This window comes from Miniopterus schreibersii (genome assembly GCF_964146895.1).
Source record: "Miniopterus schreibersii genome assembly, chromosome: 1".
Classification (NCBI taxonomy): Eukaryota; Metazoa; Chordata; class Mammalia; order Chiroptera; family Miniopteridae; genus Miniopterus; species Miniopterus schreibersii.
The window spans coordinates 52,966,918-52,985,851 of record NC_138101.1 but is presented as its reverse complement, the minus strand read 5'-3'; the positions used below and the strand labels follow the sequence as shown (position 1 = coordinate 52,985,851).

Below are 18,934 nucleotides of genomic sequence, written 5' to 3'. Positions count from 1 at the left end.
ACAGTGATTTAAAACAACATGATGTTATCTTACTGTTCTGGAGGTCATGATTCTGAAATCAATTTCTCCTGGCTAAAATCAAGCTGCTTCTTGATGCTGTGGGGGAGTGACTGCTTTTTCCAGCTTCTAGAGGGCACCTTTATTCCTCGGCTTATGGCCTCTTCCTCGGTCTTCAAGCCAGCACCCTGGCATCTTGAAATCTCTCACACTCCTCTGACTCTGACCCTCCTGCCTCCTCCTTATTAGGCCCCATGTGATCATATTGGTCCCAGATTATCCGGGATAATCTCCCCATCCCAGATTTTTAATTTAATCACATCTGCAAATTCCGTTTTGCCATGCAAGGTAAAATATTTACAGGTTCTGGGGATTAGGATGCGGACATCTTGGGGGTAGGGCATTATCCAGGCTACCACGAGCAAGGCGGCTACAATTTAAGGTATATAATGGAGAGAAAGTTAATATGGAATTTGATTTTGAAAAACTTTGAAGCCCTGCTAAGGAGTTTGGAATTTAGTCTATAGGCCAGCAGTTTTTATTCTTAAGAAAGGGTTAAAAATATTAAGACGGACGCTCACTTCAGCATGCGTATACCCAGAGGTAAATACAGGTGCAGGGAAAACCATTGATCCCTGGAAACTGATCATCTGTGGAGCCCGTACGTCCATCTATGGAGCCCATAGACCTACAGAGAAAGAGAATAATCGGGAAAATAACAATCAGATCTGTTTCAGACATTTAGTGGTGTGGTTGCACCGAAGGACTGCTGGTGAGCTCCAGCATTTGAAGTTGTGTGTGTGTGTGTGTGTGTGTGTATATGTATATATATATACACACATACATACATATATATATATTTTTAATGGCTGTGGGAACAGAGAGGAAACTGATTTGAAAGGCTCTTCAGAGGTAGGATAAATAAGCTGTGGTGATTAAAGAAGCCAGGGGAGGCCGAAGACCCCTTTGAGACGTTTATGAAATGATCCTGGTGTACACACCCTGCTGAAATTTTCTCCCACTGTGACCGATTTCTAGTGTATGCTTAAAGCCAAGGGCAACTTTATGCTCAAACATGTCCTGTTTCCCAACTAATTAATTTCTTCTATTAGCCGAGTAACCATGTAATACATAGTCCAAGCTGGGGCAATGATTTTTTAACCATTGAAAAAATATTCAAAGCAAACTTCCTTCTAAAATACTAGCCTAAAAATTATATTTCTTTAAAGCTTCCTTTGTCAAAGGTATAATCACTGAAGTAATAGAATTTTCTAAATGAAAAGTGAGAAAGAATTTAAAATTACATGTGAAGAGAGATGAAAAGCCTCAAGTTTTCAGTGGTTCTAGATTTATGCAGCAGATTTGAAGATTGAATCACCTCTGGTGGTGTCTCAGCGTTGTTTTCAGGATGTGGGGATCGTGGAAGAAAATTCAGCACATGGGAGAGGAAGATAAAAAACTCCCTTGGTAGGTAGACATTTCCTGGTGCTGCTTACGTATGTGGTGGTCCACAAAATCCCCTGGTGGAGTGAGTGTTTTGGGGCGGGCCACACATACTTTCTCCGGTCGTCATCCCGTGAACTGTCCCACAGGACTGTGCACTGGAGGCAGAGATGGAGGAATGGAGCCTGGCTCCTGGCGGGGAGCCGAGGGGAATGAAAAGACCTTTCCAGTGAAGGTGGACGTTTAGGTGACCCTGGGTCCCTAGGGTCCTGGTGGAGGGGGTCCTTCTGGTACTCTGGCAAAAGGCTTCACTGGTACCTTTTTTGGACTCAGTTTTTCCAGAACACTTTTAAGAGTGAAAGGGGACACTATTCACAATTGCATTAAGTCAGCATGCCTAAATCAGAAGTTTCCCGGGCAGGCAGTAGTTTACCCTATTTATTGGGTGTCACTTCAGTGTCCTGGAAAACAAACTTCAGCATCATCCGTGCTGCTGTTCTTATCACCTTGACTCGGGTGGCACCCCTTTTGCCTCTTACTTAAAGTCAGTTTTCAGTCTTATGAGTTCTCTCTATAAAATTTATATGACGTATCTTTCACTATTTAAATTCAAGACATCTTCCTCTCAGCTGGACTCCTGTAAGCAGGGCCCACTTACTGTAATAAGTCTCCTTCCCATTCTAGCACATTCTAGTCAGACTTCCGGATTAATTTATCGCTAGTTTTATTAAGCTGTTCATTCTACTTACGAACCCGCAATAGTGCCTGACTGTTTGAAGTCCGGCTTGGACTTTTTATTTTGCTGCTTATAGCCCCTTGCCGTTCATGCCCGTGTCCGTGCCTGTGCCCGCCCGCGGCCCCGAGTTAGAGCGCCCCCTCCTTCCTCATCGGCGACCTCCCCTCAGCTCGGCGCTTGCCCTCCTGCAGCTCTAGCTCCAGCCACTTCGTTCGTCATGTTTTCCCCCGTCTTTGATTTTCAAGTGCTAAGGGCACACATTTCAAATTTGACTGTACGGTTTAGTGTATACAATTTGCTAATTGAAGGAGCAAGACTCAAGTGCTTTCAGGGGCCATAAGCTAATCATTGACTCCCTGTGGAGCTGGCAGAGTGAAGAACCGTAGGGAGTGAGTGTTTGTGTTGACTGCAAGCCAGCAGTAGCTCCGGCCTAGGTACATGGCCTTTCAGATCACTGTGCAGATGAGACAAAATGGGCACGCAATATCTTCACGGGCTTTTCAGATTGTGTCTGAAATTTTTTTTACGTGTGCTTCATAGCTCAAGTGGTATGCCCTTCCCCCATCACTCCCTTGGCCATATTTCTCAGAATGGTAATAGGAATACATCATGCATTGGAGGAGTGCTTGTGAAATTTAAAAATTAAATGATGGCTTTAGCAGACTTATTGGGAAAACAGCTCAAAGTGTTTACAAAAGAAAATGCAGCTGTTCTCTTGTTCCCCAGGCCTGAGGTTGGGGTGGTCATCACAGACGTAGTGCTTCCTATTCCCACGTCAGCCCTCTTGCCCAGTTCTCAGGGGCCTGGGTTCTGATTCTCTCCTGTGGAGACCGGCTCGGTGGATCTGCTTCGGCTTCCAGGAGAGGGTAGGCAATGGGACTGAGCAGCCCGGTCGCAGCCAGGGCTGTGCTGAGAGTTAAGGTGGGGCCAGAAGTAGCAAGCTAGTGGGGAAGTAGTAGAAATGCAGGTCAAACAGCTGGGCTTAGATAACAGCCCATGGAATCGGGGTGTCTAAACTATAGGTTGTGTCAAAGAATAATGAGACCAATACTCAGTACCTGAAATAAAAAAGGCAAAGCTGAGTGTACTGACTCTTGTAAAAATGGAAAGCTCTGCTGGTCTGGCACATCCTTTCTGAGCAGAGCAGGTGGCTATCTTATATAGGTTTTTGGGAAGTGTGGAATTTGGGGAGGTGGGTTTTCAGGGGTATTGACATCATCTGAAGGAGAGTCATTACTCAAATGAGATGGTTATTGATAGGTTGGCACTCAGAGACATGTTCATTGCGGTGAGCCCATTCTTGATTAGCCAGAAGTGATGGGCTGTCACTGATGGGTTGACTTGCAAAATCAATTGGCTTATGGAGGCAAGTTGCTGATTGAACAGGTTTAAAATTAGTTATGCTGGCTATTTGTTTCCATGGCTACAGAACAATCGATCTTCTCCTAGGAGAGAGGTAATTTTTTCTCCTCAAGTGGGATGGGAATGCATCTAGAATTCAGAACAGAGATGAGATCATCACATTTAAATTGGACCTTTCTCAGGGAAATCCTTCAGGAAATAATTAGGAGAAAGTAAAAATAGCCCCAATCCCAGGTGATGGGGCAACTGTAATGAGGTAGATTAACAAACCCAGGAAGGACCTGTTTCCTTCTATTTTTCCAAGGAACCAAAACACATAGACTAGTCTATGAGTGAATGAGGACTCTCATGCCCACTAATGTTATTGAGTAGCCTAGAGCAAGGGTCAGCAAACTTTCTCCATAAGCGCTCACATGGTAAGTATTTTAGGCTTTACCGGTCATAGGTTCCGTCTTTGCAGCTAATCAGCTTGGCCACTGTAGTGCCAAAGCAGCCATACACATTATGTCCACAGTGGGTGCGACCAAGAGTAGCTGGATATGGCCTGTGGTGATCAGATTAGACATGCAGGCTGTAGTTTGCTGACCCCTGGCCTAAAGCAAGTACTCTCTCAATTGCATTTACTGTCGGTGATTCAAAACCCAAAATATCTAAACTCCCCTGACAGCTCAAGAAAGAGTACAGAAACACTAAATAGTTGCTGACAGACTGCCTTCTGATATCCTGTCTAGTTGGATGTCATTAATTCCCGGCCAGGCTGGGATTCTCATTGAGAAATAGCTGGGATAGGGCTAGAGCTGGAGTAGAGACTGAGTTTGGAAGAAAAAGCCTCCAATGTCCCATTCGCAGTCAGTCTCAGGTGGTCCATGCTGCTGTTGCCACCCCTCACCACCCCTGATGCTTGCTGGGCCCTGCTACGTGGCCAACAGCAACGTACCTGCAGGCTGCTGCTATTCCGACATCTGTTAGATCTACTCCAGCTAAAGAGAATTTGTCCTTTGGAAACTGATAGCTGGTCAACTAACATCAGAGGACTGGACTTTGATGCATTTTTAGCTTTTTTGGAGGCTAGGGGATAACCTGGCCCTTTTACCTTCCTCCATCAGAGGGGCCTGACCATCAGTTGTGAAGTTATTTTGACACTTTCTTCCAGGGTGCCCAGGGATTTTCTTAAAAATAGGACATCCCTTGTCCTGCCATGGTATTGCAGCATTTCTGGGAGTAGTCATGGAATTAGCCCACCATAGTGGACTCTCAGGAAAGCACTTTTAAAAATTCCTTTTTCCCTTCTGAGGGAAAAGCAATAGCTAATATCAGCAAATCTCTTGGCTGTGGCTTGCACATCTTAAGGTTCAAGAGTGTGGCGATTGCCAAGGGGAAGGTGGAGGGAGATGGAGGAGGGTATAGGGGGGATAAATGATGACGGACAGAGGCTTGACTTGGGGTGGTGGACACACAATACAGTGTATAGAATGATGTCACAGAATTGTGCACCTGAAACTTGTCTAATTTTAACCAGTGTCACCCCAATAAATTTAGTAAAAAGGAAAGGGGGGGGAAGGTTATTTGTAAATCAATACTCAGAAATATTCACATATGACAGCTTAGAGAACTCTCTGAAATTAATTGGACTCCAGTATCCATTGCATCCATTCTGGGGTCAGGAAAAAATATTTCATATGGACCAAAGTGAGTTCAGAAGAGGAAATACACAGAGTTACTAAGGAGGACTTTTTTATGTCTTTAATATTATTATAATAAAAAAGTAGTTTTAAAATGAGAATTTTCACTTATTAGGAAATACTTTATAAAATATTCAGACTTGGGAAGGGTGGGGTTGTAGAATATAAATTGCCAGAGCCAATGTATGTCAGGAGACTTAGCATAGGTTTTTTTATTCTCTGTGATCCAGAAATTTCACATTCAGGAGTCTCTACTAGAAAACAGTCACAATGAGGACAAATCAAACACACAAAATCAGAAACTGTGTGAATGTCTAAAAATGGGAGCATGGCTAAAGAATGCAATATTGCACATGATTAAAATTTTTTATAGTGTTGTTAACAATATGTGAGCATGCCTCTGATACAATGTTAAGTTGCAAAAAAGGTTAGGATAGAAAATTATCAGAAATTTGATTTAAGTTATGTTTTTAAGAAAGCATAGAAAAGAGACTAGAAGTAGATATGTTAAATGTTGCTGGCCGTCCTCTGTCATTCTCCTTCACTCTTCATCTGTGCTCCTTTATTAGCACCTCTGCATTTACTAATAAAAAGGAGTATTTACTTATTTTTTCTTTTTTTAAATATATCTTTATTGATTTCAGAGAGAGGAAGGGAGAGGGAGAGAGAGAGAGAGAGAGAGAGAAACATCAGTGATGAGAGAGTCATTGATCGGCTGCCTCCTGCACGCCCCCGACTGGGGATCGAGCCCGCAACCCGGGCATGTGCCCTGACCGGGAATCGAACCCTGATCTCCTGGATCCTAGGTCGATGCTCAACTGCTGAGCCACACCCGGCCGGGCGTATTTACTTATTTTTGTTAACTTATTTTTATTCTTCCCTCTCCCACTGAATGATCCATGAGAGAAGGTACCATGTCTTTCTTATCATTTTCTGTACATTCTGTGCCATAGTGCCTGGCCCACTGTAGGGAATAAAGAAACACTGATTGGGTGATGGCCTCTCGGTGACCTAGCCTTTAGGCTTTTATTTTTCATACTTGCATTACTTACATTAGAAAAAGAAGACAAAATTTTAAAGTATTAGAAAAAATTTGTTTTAGGATCATTTTCTTTAGTAATCAGCCAAGTTTTCTAACGGGTGAATAGGAAACAGAAGCGATAAAATCTGGAGTAAGGTAAAAGTAGAAAATTTTTAACTTTTTTTAATGGAGGAGAATATGTCCAGCCTCCCACTCCATTCCCTTGGGATTGTGTTTTTCTGCCTTGTGAAAGCAGAGCCTATGCAATGTTTTGTGTGCACGTGTAGAAATAAAATGTACTCGTGTCCCCTGGCTTGCTCAACACCATTTGCTATCTTGGCTCTGCCGTAGGTAGTGTCGGTTGACTATATATATACACAAGGAATATTAGAGTTGAAGAGAACTATTGAAAAGGAGCCGATTTTGGTTTTCCCTTTTCCAACCACCTCCTCTCCTTAAGATACAATTTTATTATGTCTTTGTTATTGTGGCAGTTTAAGTCTTTTAAAGTTGGGTCAAGTGAAACTTCGCACGTAATGTCGGTCAGCATAATCTTAAGTGTGCCAGTAAAAGAAGATTTAACAGAAAATCAATAAAAAATAAAAATAGGACAGTTTCCTTCTGGCTTATATGAAATGGATATTTTAACTCTCCGTTCAAATATTTAGAACTTTTAAAATTTACCAGATTTTCTAATGACACAACATATGGAGTAGGAAGTAACTGAAAGAGGCCAATTTTCCAGACTAAATCGCATACGTAGAATTATGGATGTCTAGACAGACGCATGTTGTTTTATGCTTGTCACCAGTATATGTGGATAAGATTATTTGAAAGTAATTAAAGTCAGTAAGTAACAGCTACATTAATGGAGCATTTTCGCTTAGGACGATTCTTACAGAATAGAGTGGAGGGAAGAAAATTTTGATAGGATTTAACTGATTTTTAGGGGGCAAGAGCAGTGCGAACTGCCTCAAAAAGTGAGGAACATGCCTGCAGATGGAAACCCGCGTGTAAATGTGTGGCTTTCTCTTAGCAATGAAGAGCGACAAGGAAGCGAGTTGGTGTTTTGTCTTTCTGCACTGTTAGTTCTATTAGTGAAGACCACTAGCTAGCTCATCAGCGTTTTCCAAACGGAAGAAGCCCGTCTGGGTGGCATCTAGCAAGTCAGGTTTAAGAAGATGTCAGCGCCTTAAGACCCATGTCACATGACTCCCTCTCCTTGCCAATACTAGATGCCGTGGATCAGATTTCAACTCCAGGCAGCCCTCCCAGCCATGTGGGTTTAAGCGAGGGAGAAGCTGAACCGCACTTCCGAAAATGCGAGGAGCCGCTCTTCGCGTACCGCGGGGCCTCGGGATCGGGAGCTGCTTTTCAAATCAAAGCATAGCCCCTGAATGGAATTTCAGTATTTTGCTGTCATTCTGATGTTTTCATCTGGTCTTCATCAGTTCTGCCAGACACTTCCTGCGAGGATGGGGGCAGGAGCTCTCGCCGTCTGTGTGAGTACAGGCCGCCCCTGTCTTCTGGGCACCCGCCAGGGCTCCGGAGAGGCCTCTGCCCTCCTGGTTTTGTTGAGATGTTTTGTGTGACTTTGTTTTCCTTCCTAGGAGGTGGGAGCAGGTTTGTTACTTAAATTCCTACCTATTCAAATGGACATTAAGCACTATTTGGAGCATTCGGCATTCCTGTCCACTTTCCCTTTCCAAAAAAGGTGAAGGAAAATGCCTGCTGAGTTTATTGGGTTAAGTCTGTTTGATTTACTGTGGAGCACTCTCTAGCGTTTTAGACTTTCTTGTTCCACAAGGGTGAACTGTGAATTCTCAGTTGCAGTTATTGGAGAAATCTTGTGGCAAGATTGAGAAAGAATTAAAACAACCATTAATTTATGACCTCTGAGTAGGCGTACGACATCTTTGTATTCCCTTTCTTGTTTTCATTTGGTACTTCTGGAATTTCTGTTTCAGCATGGTTGCTGAAAGTGGTGGTGAAAAAGTGTGGTTGGTAAATGTTTGTGACTCTGTGTTCACCTGGAGAAACTTCTGGTTGTTGTAATACAGTAGCATCAAGAAATAACACTGATATAAAATCCGTGGGGAAAATGTATATATTTCTAGGGCTGAAATTCATGAATTTCAAAAGCAGTTCTGTTGGTGCTTATACATGACCTTTTGCAATAACCAAGAATTGTCAATTGTAATTTACAGAATGCTATAATTAAAATCTTATTTCAATATGTGAAAAATGCATAAATATGCATATTTATATTTCAAGTTAGTGGTGTATTACAAGGGGGCATTGTATGTCTCTTAGTACTAAGAGAAATATCTTACTCTTTATTGTCACCTTAACTCCTCCCTGTGTTTCATCACATTTAGGTCAGATCCTTTTTATTAAAAAAAATTTCAGAAAGTCTTGCAATTTGTTGTAGGTTGTGATGGCATCCTAAACTATCCAGAAATATCCAGGCAATTTTTGACACGAGGCCCTGAATGGTCACCAGATGGTGCACCAGCCCCACAGATTGAATTTTCTTAGCAAAACTGCCAAGTGACTCCCTCATGTCCATGCTCAGAACTTTTCAGGCTGTGCCAATCTGCCTGTCTGTGTGCCTTTTCCTTTTAGCCCTGAGGCTTTAAGCATCCAGGTATCCAGCTAGTTATCTCTATATCACTTCAAAGTGTTTCCTTCAAAATCTGATTTTTTTTTTTCTATGTGTAAAATACTGAGCTTTTACTACAGACATTGGTCTGCATTTTTTCAGCTTTGTTAAAGAAAGATTTAAGGACCAGAAATGTGTAGAGTGAGGCAGCAGATTGATCTTTTGTCATGAGATTTGCAGTCATTTCTTCTGTTTTTTTTAAATCCTCACCTGAGGATATTTTTTTCCATTGCTTTTCAGAGAGAGTGGAAAGGAGAGAGAGAAACATCAATGCCAGAGAGACACATCCATTGGTTGCCTCCTGCACCAACCCAGCCAGGGCCAGGGATCAACCCTGCAACCGAGGGACGTGCCCTTGGCTAGAATCGAACCCGGGGTCCTTCATTCTGCAAGAAGGACGATCTAACCACTGAGCAAAACCTGCCAGAGCTTGCAGTCATTTCTGATTGTGTGATTGGATCCTTACCTCCTGCCCTCCTGATTACACTCCTTGTACCTTGGCTGAAATGCAGACTGACCCATGTATGAAACTCCGTATTTTCCCTTCATTTATATCCAAAGCATGTACAAAATTTTATTTAAGTTTGACATAAAAACCTCACTGTTTAAGAGATTATTCACTCTGATATGATAGATATGAGCATCCCAGTTTTATTGTGGGAGGAACCGCAACATAGTATTTCTGCAAAAAGATAGCGATTGGAGAATAAAAAACTTTTAAAAAAATAACTTTGTGGCAGAAAAGTGAGAAGTCACCCATAAATGCATGCATATGGGCTGATACACTTTTCTTAGTTTGGGACTTTTCTACTTAGTAAACAAATCTTATGTGTAGCAGCTTCTCAGGTATCCTGCTGCTGAAGACAGTCTTCAGACAAAATAATAGAGTACCAAATATTTGTAGAGTGTGTGTGTGTGTGTACACATACATATATACTTATGGATTCTTAAAATGGGACACCGACTGGTTTAAAGATATTCATGTCCTATGTCCATTGCCTAACCAACTTTCTCTTATTTCTTTTGTTTTCCTCATTCCTATATTGATAGTGCTGTTAGTAAAACTATGCTGAGCTCACCAGATTTCCTTATATTGCTACTCAGATGTACAGAGAAGAGGTAGGTTTTTTACTAGGAAGTATCTTTTTTTCTCAGTAAATCACCCCCAGGCAGCACGGAAAACTATACTTGCCACTTAATGTTATCTTAGTCTCTTCTAGTTTGAAATGTCACTTTTGGGCGACTCGAACTCTCTCAGGTGAATCCTGAGTCTTTCACGTCCCCTGCCTCTCCGGCTGTTCTGTCTCTCCCGGGTGGTGTCTGGGCATTTTGAGGACACATGGGTGAGAGTGAGGAGTTGGCGTATCCTCCTAGTGCATGGAGAACGAGGGGGCTTCGAATGCATGTGTGTAGATTCTTACTCTGGATGTTATTTGTGGATGAGTTCAGGTGTCAAATCTGTGACTAGGAATTTACAGATCAATTCCCTCGGCATAATCAGAGCTCAGTGTCCACCCATCCTGACTTAGCCCCAAGTCTTGCTGGTGCTGGAAAGAATTCCAAGGGCATCAGGCCTTGTATGTAGCCTTTGTCCCTAACTTGAGCACCTCCGCCCCTGTAGTCTTACCACCTGGTACCATCGGCTACCTTACGTGTATCTCACAGTGCGGGCAGGAGCTCTGGTCACAGTGCACAAAGGCTCACTCACCACAGACCAAATTAAGATACTCTTGATGCTGATTTATTGAATCAACTTAAAACATAGTACAAAGCAGGGGGGATCAGGGGGGTAGGTTTACCTACTTAGAAAGGGTTGAAGTTGGATGAAAGGACCACACTCCTGGCACCTCGTGTTACATATTGTTTATATATCCTGTTTGAATGGAAACAATTCTGTACCCCAGGCGCCGCTGGCAGACATCTAATCCACCCAATTAAAAAATGGGCAAAGCTTGTGAACAGGAAGTTCACAAATAAGAAATACAAGTGCTAATAGCTATATGAAAATTGTTCAGTCTCATTCACAGTTAGAAATATTGGCAAATTTTTTAAAGTTTAATACCCAGGGATGATGAAAGAATGGGAAACAAGTAGTCTTACGTGCTGTCAATCAAGTTGTAAACCCTCTGTAGGGCAATGTGGCAATATATCAACATTTATCATTTATATACCTGTTGATCTAGCAATCTCATCTTTAGGGATTTATCTTACAAGTACATGTTTCTTTGTCTCCTCATTTTGGCTGCCTCCCTGTGTTTGTTTCTAAAAATTAGGTAGAGCTGTGTCTCCCAGGCTTGGTAGAGTGGCCTAATGTAATAAGTGTCCTGTAGTGTCCAGTGGCACAGCCTCATCAGTCACCACAGCTAGGCACTCCAGGTACACCTCGCGCGCGCCCCCCCCCCCCACTTTTCGGGCTGTGTACACCCTTCTGTTGTAGTTGAGCCTTGATTGATGTTGGCATATCTATGGGAGGTGTTTACCCGCAGGCCGATTGACTTCGAGGACTGGCTCTGGCCACCATGGAGGATCAGCTGTGCAGGGGCCAGCCCCAGGGAGCAGAACTTGCTTCACTGGTGCTCTGGTGCCCCTTTAGTATGTTGCTTGCGGAGGTATTTGGGTGGTGCTTCAGCATGGTTTTAAACTGTTCATCAGGTGTGCTTACTCTGGGGCCTCCCGGGAGGTGCAGTCCAAGGTCGGCTGCCACCTGTGCCATGCCCAGGGCCACACAGCATGAGCTATAGCAATCTTCAGATAGCTGCTACTTATGATGCTCTTGGAGATGCCCAGGAGAGGCCAAGCTGTGAACCAAGGCCAGCTACCAAGGCCAGTTGCCGCTAGTTGCCAGGCCTGGGGCCACTTAATGAGAGGTATGGGCACACTAAAGCCAGATGCTGCTTGTTTGATAGATTTTAGCAAAGTCTGAAGCCTGAGCCAAGGGAGGCTGTTTGTATGGGAAAGCCCCTTGAAATGGCCTGGGTGGGCCCACAAGTTGTGTAGGGCAGGTCTCAGGGAGTCACCAGGGTGGGTGAACAGTGTTAGCCAGGTTGGTGGAGACTCAGATATAGCAGCCGCCTGCCAGCTCTGTGTGGGGAGGGCTCAGAAGAGGAACAGTGGCCTCTGTCAGCACTTCTGTCTGGTAGAAAGCTGCCCCTCTAGCCCTTGTCCTGATGCCAGACAATTAAGTTCCTCTCCGTATGTCCTGGTGCCCTTTGAGCTGCTTCCCCAGGGTGCTGGAGCTCAGAGGGAGTGAGTCCAAGTAAATTCATGAGCAGGCCCTTTAAGAACACCTGGGACTCCAGCGGCCTTCGTCTCACTCAGCCACAATCCCCGCTGGTTTTTATAGTCAGAAGTTATGGGGACTTCTCTTCTTGGCACTGGAACCCTGAGCTGGGGGGCTTGGTGTGGGGCTGGGACCCCTAGGTCCTCAGGGGGAACATCCACAGCAAAGATATTCCTCCCAATTTTTATTCCCCGCGTGTGGGTGTGGGATCAGCCCATTCGGTGTCTCTGCTTCTCCTACCGTCCTCCTACCAGTCTCAACATGGCTTCTTCTTTACGTCCTGAGTTATAGGACTTCTGTTCAGCTAGGTTTCAGGTGGCTCTGAACGATGGTCTGTAGTTTGGTTGTAATTTTGATGTGGTTGTGGGAGGATGCAAGTACTGCATTTACCTAAGCCTCCACCTTGACTGGAACCTCTTGACATTAGTTTTACGGCATTATTTTGCCCCCCAAATAGCAATATATTGTGAATGTCTTGAGGTCCCATCTGTGTAAGATATGAGTCTTGCTCACTGTTAATTGCCCTTCTCCTGTGTTTGGAGACCTGGCTGGAGGGAGGACAGCCCGGGACCAGATCCCTGCTCTTGCCGGGCATTGCCAAATTGCCCTTACAAGTAGTATGTGATCTTTGAGGCTGTGAAAATCCTGTTCTTCAGCAGCTTTTCACCTGATTTTTTAGTGTCCACTGATAATCTTTGATGGAATCATTAGTTACATGGTTAATGGAAAATGGTGGCTTTCTGATTCTCTCATTCTTTCTATGTTTAGTTGTGGCATTCTTCTGTAAAGAGGACCTTTGCTTTTTAACCCCTTTCTTTCAGTCTTTGTAGTATCACTGTGGATTCAGGGATTTTTATTTACACAATATACTATAATCAATTGTAGTTGTTACTCTCAATGCTCCAACTGTCCCAAATTTGGCTAGTAGAAACCTATTTAAGCCGGCCCACAGGCCTTTATGACATGCCCCATTAGTCCTTGAGCATTTCGTGGCTTTCTGGAACCAGATGTCTCAGGTTCATTGTGTGCTTTCCTTGCACCCCTTTTATTTGGTCGTGGAGTAGTTTTCTATTCTACACATTCCTGGTTAGATTTATTAGTCCTAGCCCAGTTTCAATGAGTTTTAAAGCACACAGTTTTGAATTTAACCAGAGATGTAATCTGATTGGCCTTCAAAGTACCTTAAATTCATGGTACTTAAATTCTTGGAGGATTGCCTCAAGGAAATGCAGACCATTGGTCTCAGTAGTGTAAAGTCAATTCTGTATTAGGCTCTGCAAACAGAGAGCTGAATGTCATGTTGTTCCCCTTAAGCCCTCCTAGGACCACCAGCACTAAAGGTTCTGGAAATACAGTGGTGTGTCATGATTGATGAGAGCTCAGGCACTGGAGCCAGAGTACCCAGGGGTTACAGTCCACCTCTAAAAATTTCTACCTGTGTCAATTAGGGCAAGTTTTCTTTTCTTTGTGCCTTTGTTTTCCTGTCCCAATCGGAATAGCAAGGTTGTTTGAAGATTTAGAGATGTTAATTTTAAAGCACTTGCAACAGAGTCTGGCACAAATCAGCACTCAATAAAAGTTAGCTGTTATAAAACTTCCACGCTGCTAAAACTCATCCTGTTTACTAGATTGATAACAGTATTTTCTAGTCAGGTTCTAATATCACAAATCTTGCTGCTGCTGCTGCTGAGCATATCTTACTTTATTTTAAGGAGACCAAGAAACATGGAAATAATCTTTTCCTTTGCTACGAGACTAAGAATTTTCTCATTTCTAGCAAGTGTGCTGTACTCCCCAGCAAGTAGTTTTTGATTCTCTCCCCTTCCTACGTAGAGACAGCTTTGAGCACTGGGCCTCTGCCCTCAGATTGCCTGAGTGTGACTCCTGACTACACTACAACCTTGATGCAACCTGGAGCACATTACTAGGCTCCTCCATACCTGTCAAATGAGAATCACAAAAGTCTCTTCCCTTCCTAGTGATTTTTAACTAGGATTTAATGAGTGAAGCCATGAATGATGTAGTCAGAAAACACTCCATGAAAGTCAGCCATCATTATTCTGATTTTTCTTTTTTCTAAAACTGTGGTTTTTTTATTTGCTTGATTACTCTTTATTTTTTAAAAAGTACTTTTATCAATTGGAGGGGTGTGTGTGTGGTGTGTATTACAGAACAGAAATAGATTCTAGCTAACTGAAGGCCAGAGAAACTTTCCTGGAAAGGTACGGAGTGGATTACCACACAGAAGGAACAGCTGAAGGACCAGGGTCAGAAAGGGCAGCTAACGGACCATTGCAACACCAGTGATGCAGGTGGTGAGATTTAATCTGATGGTTAGTTCATCTAACCATCCTGGGAGCACTGCAGCTGGAATCAGTTAGTTCCAACCAATTTTCTGTCCTTGTGAAAGACCATGCAAGATTCAGTGGCCTAAGGGAGAAAGGGTCTGATTGACCCTGTGGGGACCTGAGCCCAACTCTTCCTGAAGTCAGGATGGTCGTTTTGAGTGGCAGTCTCATCAGGCTGTTCATGGCAGGGGTGAAGTCAATCCCCCAAAGCAGTCAGGGTTTATTACTAGAAAAAAGGTGAATTGGGAGACTAGGTGGTCCCAAACCAACAAATATTTGTACAGTCCTAGCGCATGCATATTCTGAGCTATCTAAATGATTTTTTAAATCAAAAACAAAGGCAAAAAACAAGGTCACCAGCACTTATAGAAATTAATACTGGTATAAAATTCAGAGAGATGGGCTCTAGGCCCAGCCCTTTCTCACTGAGTTTATCACAACTTTTGGGGTTTTTGTTTCCTTGTTCCTGGGGGGAATTTAATTTCTTTTAAACCTTCCTTTAAGTGTAAGCATTAAATGGCCCCTAAGGATCGTTTTAGTAGTAAAACCGTAAGGTGCCCTGTGTGTCTTTCTTAATGTGGGAGCCTGTATTGCTTTTAAACATGTACAAACACACCCCATGTAGATCAGCTTTCAAAATCAAGTGATGTATGGGAATATATGCAAACCAAAGTCTAAGCCATTAAGTTTAACTCGGAATACCTCAGTGAGCAACTATTGTTATTTTTTAGTTTATGTTAAGTCAAGAAAGGTAAGATGTATATTTGAGAAGCTAAATTTCCATAGGCACTGATATTTATAAAGAGGTAGTGATGTGATCATTTTATAAGAGTAGAAAATAATTTCAGCTTAAGTGGAATTAATCATAAATGACTTCATTTCCAGTTATTTTTTTCATGATTAAGGAACTATGGGTATTATCAGAAATGTTATTTTATATTTTGAGGTGTTATATATATATATATCTTTTAATACTTTAGGTATGAACTACTGACGTAATACAGTACTTTAGGTATAAACTGCTAGTAATGCCTTACTATCTATTAGCAGACTCCTTCACCAACTGGGCTAGATGAGCAAAACTTTATAATATGTAGTTTTGAACACTGAGGAATCAATTCAGATGTCTCTGTTTTGTTTATAGCTGTTTTGTTTCATTGTGGTTGTTTTTAAACAATATTTACTTTTTAAAAAGTGTCAACTTAAGTCAGGTTACTAATTAAAAACAATAATTAGATGTTCCTTTATTACTATGATTACATATAAATGTGCTATGTGGTATGGCTCAATACTGAGTAAATAGGTAGTTAATTTGCAATCACTTCAAAACGTGTGAGCTTAATTGCATGTCTCTTACTTGAAAACTTTCTAAGCCATAATGCCAAGATTGCTTATTTACACTGTCTGTTAACAGGAGACACAATTTGCTGTCTGCAGTTCTGACTAAGAGAGTGAAGAGCAGGGGCTATTAATAGAACATTCATTCAAGATTTTGGGGGGTTTTGTTTGGTCTTTAATGCCCTTGGTCAGAATTGAACCCAGGACCCCTTCAGTCTGCAGGCCGACGCTCTAACCACTGAGCCAAACCAGCCAGGGCTCATCCGAGGTTTTCAACTCAAATATAGACAGGATTTCTAAGGAAACTTCTAGAAATCCTAATAAAAACTTGAGGAATTCTGATACTTATATACAAAATGATTTTATCCTTATTATTCAAAAATCATACTTATGTATTTAGGAGATTTAAAGGGGTAGAGAGAGGCCTGGCCAGGTAGCTCGGTTGGTTGGACGTCACCCCGTCCTCCAAAAGGTAGCAGGTCTGACTCTCGTCAGGGCATATTCCTAGGCAGGGGCTTCCATCCTGGTCGGAGCAGGTATCCGCGGCAACCGATCGATGTTTCTCTCACATCAATATTTCTCTCTTTCCCTCTTCCTCTCTCTCTAAAATCAATAAAATCAATAAAAAAACATCCTTGGGCGGAAATAAAAATATAGAGAGCGAGAGAATAAGTAGGTCATCAGACTGAATTCTAACCAAACACGTCTCAACCATGACGCCTTCTTGAACAGCAGCCTTCAGTCTACACAAGCATTGAGTATAGGAATGGGTAAGCGTCTCCATATACTTTTAAGAAGAACTCAGGATATTTTTCTGAAGGAAGAGGCTGATGATGATGATTATAGCAATCATTACTTACTGAGTGTGCCAGGCACTGTCCTCAGTCCTTTATGTATATGAACTCATTTCAGCCTCATATATTCTTTGAGATAGGGACTTTTCGTATCCCCATTTCATGGAAAGCAGGCACACAGAGGTTAAGTGAGTGATTTAAGGTTCACGGATAGTTAGATGAGAATAGCATCAGAAACAGGGAGCCTGGTTCCACAGCCCATGCTCTCAGCCAGGGGTGGGGAACTTTTTTTTCTGCCAAAGGCCATTTGGATATTTATAACATCATTCAAAGGCCATACAAAATTACCAACTTAAAAATTAGCTATGAAAAAAGCTCCTAGACTTATTGATTTTTGAGTCCCACCTGTGGTTGCCTTGGCAGGGCCTAACCAAATGATTTCCCAGCCCTGCTCTAAACCACTATGCTAAATAAAAGTAAGATAAAATTTGTATAACTTAATCTCATTATCAGCTGTTTTTAATGCTACATTTGAGACTAATAGTCATAGTTTCATTAGTACTGGTTACTTTTTGGCTGCTTACTCACCAGATATACCTGGTTGAAATTTCCCATGTGTTCAGTTGAAGGAGACTGATATATTTTTAACCCCCCCAAAAAATATTGGCTGTTCCAAATTTGGCTTAATTAATTCATAATTTCCTTGATAATTGAGTTTATAGTTCTTGCTTCTATCACTGTTCTATAGTAGCTAACACTATCCCATATTTATAATATTAATAGATACTAAATTTATATTGTAGCTTTACATTTGTTGAATTTTCACTAGGGAAATCTGGCTTTCAAATGTGACCTAGTAAAAGATGCAGATATTTCAAGGAAAGTTGTTCTGATTCTGCAGATTATAAGATTCAAAATGAAATTGAGATTACAGGGATCCAACTCAAAATCAGGATTGTAGAATTAATTTTGTGTAATTGTCTTGGGTCACATGTAACATTTACCATAGTTTTTACTATAATTATACACACGCTGCCCTATAACATTAATATAAATCTAAATCAGGAAGAGGAAAACGGGCTTAGAATAGGACGAAACTCTTACTAGTTCTGTGACTTTTACCAAATTACATAACACTCTGACCTTTGTTTCCTCAACTCTAAAATGGAAGTAATATTTCTTCTTTTAGATTGTAACAGCTACATGAGCTCGCACTTATTATACTTTGGTTAGTTGCTACATTCATTCTTAAAAAGTGAGTTTCCTCCAATCTGCTTTCTCTGTCCCCAAATATAAAATTGTTTGCATTTTTCCATCTTTCTTTTCAGTGACGACCTCAAATGATGCTGTTTCAGAGATACGGCATTTTGAACCTCAAACAGAATTGAGTTGTCTTTATGTGCCTTAAAATATTGCTGAGATATTCACAGATGTAATCAAATCAGAGAAATAAATGTTTACTCCACATTTATTTCTTTATCTGTATACATACATGATATATATTCTCTAACATTTCAAATTAAAGCTACCTTAAAATGACATCTAGATAAATTTTTATCTTTGGAAACCTATTGCCGCCTGAAGTTTCAGTGTTCGTATACATGTTCTATTTTCCTTTGACCAGGTACTCCTGAGCCACACCCCTTGGTTACTGTAGTAATATGTCTTAGATACTGCAGTGTGTTGCTCCCTCCCTTAGCTACAGTGACGTTGTGGCTTTAGGTTTCTTGTTATTTTTCACTCCTTTTAACCACAATATCCATCATGCCGTTTGTAACACCGAGCAACACGTGGGAGATGTTAGAGTGAAAGTCAGTGGAGACTGTATGTTTTCAAGCCCGTTCCAGCTCAGGTGTTGCTATCGTAACCATGCAACCTCCTGTGGTAAATATGACTGACTGCTCCTTTTTCTTACGCCCTTTTAAGCAAAGTAAAGCTACAGTTCGGCTGAAAGAAGACATGAAAAAGATAGTGGCGGTGCCACTAAGCGAGCAGAGGAATTCTTCTACCTATAAGAAGTTATTCGGTGTCAGCCTCCAAGACCTTCAGCAGCAGGGACTCACTGAGAACGGCGTTCCGGCCGTCGTGGGGACTATAGTGGAGTACTTGACAAAGAATGGTAAGTGAAGTCTTGTTCTATCTGTTGTTTTCACAGTTCTCACATACAAAAAGAAGGGTGTGGGTTTTTTTAAGTGAATTACTTCATATGATTAGAATGTTTCCTAAAACACCTTAATTAGAATATCAAGTTATTGTGTAATATACTTTTCC

General features: G+C 41.8%; 1 protein-coding gene across 4 annotated transcripts in view; it reads left to right on the top strand.

The window, feature by feature from the left end:
• FAM13A (family with sequence similarity 13 member A) overlaps window positions 1-18,934 on the top strand; it is a 264,235-nt gene that overhangs the window by 11,298 nt on the left and 234,003 nt on the right. The window contains exons 2-3 of one of the 4 annotated variants that reach the window (XM_081157517.1): window positions 7,477-7,743; window positions 18,590-18,782. In XM_081157517.1, coding sequence (XP_081013643.1) covers window positions 7,639-7,743; window positions 18,590-18,782 — 298 coding nt within the window. In that variant the 5' untranslated portion in view covers window positions 7,477-7,638. Of the gene's footprint in view, window positions 1-7,476; window positions 7,744-18,589; window positions 18,783-18,934 lie in introns of those variants that run through there. The other 3 variants (XM_081157516.1, XM_081157519.1, XM_081157518.1) reach the window with 3 other exon arrangements.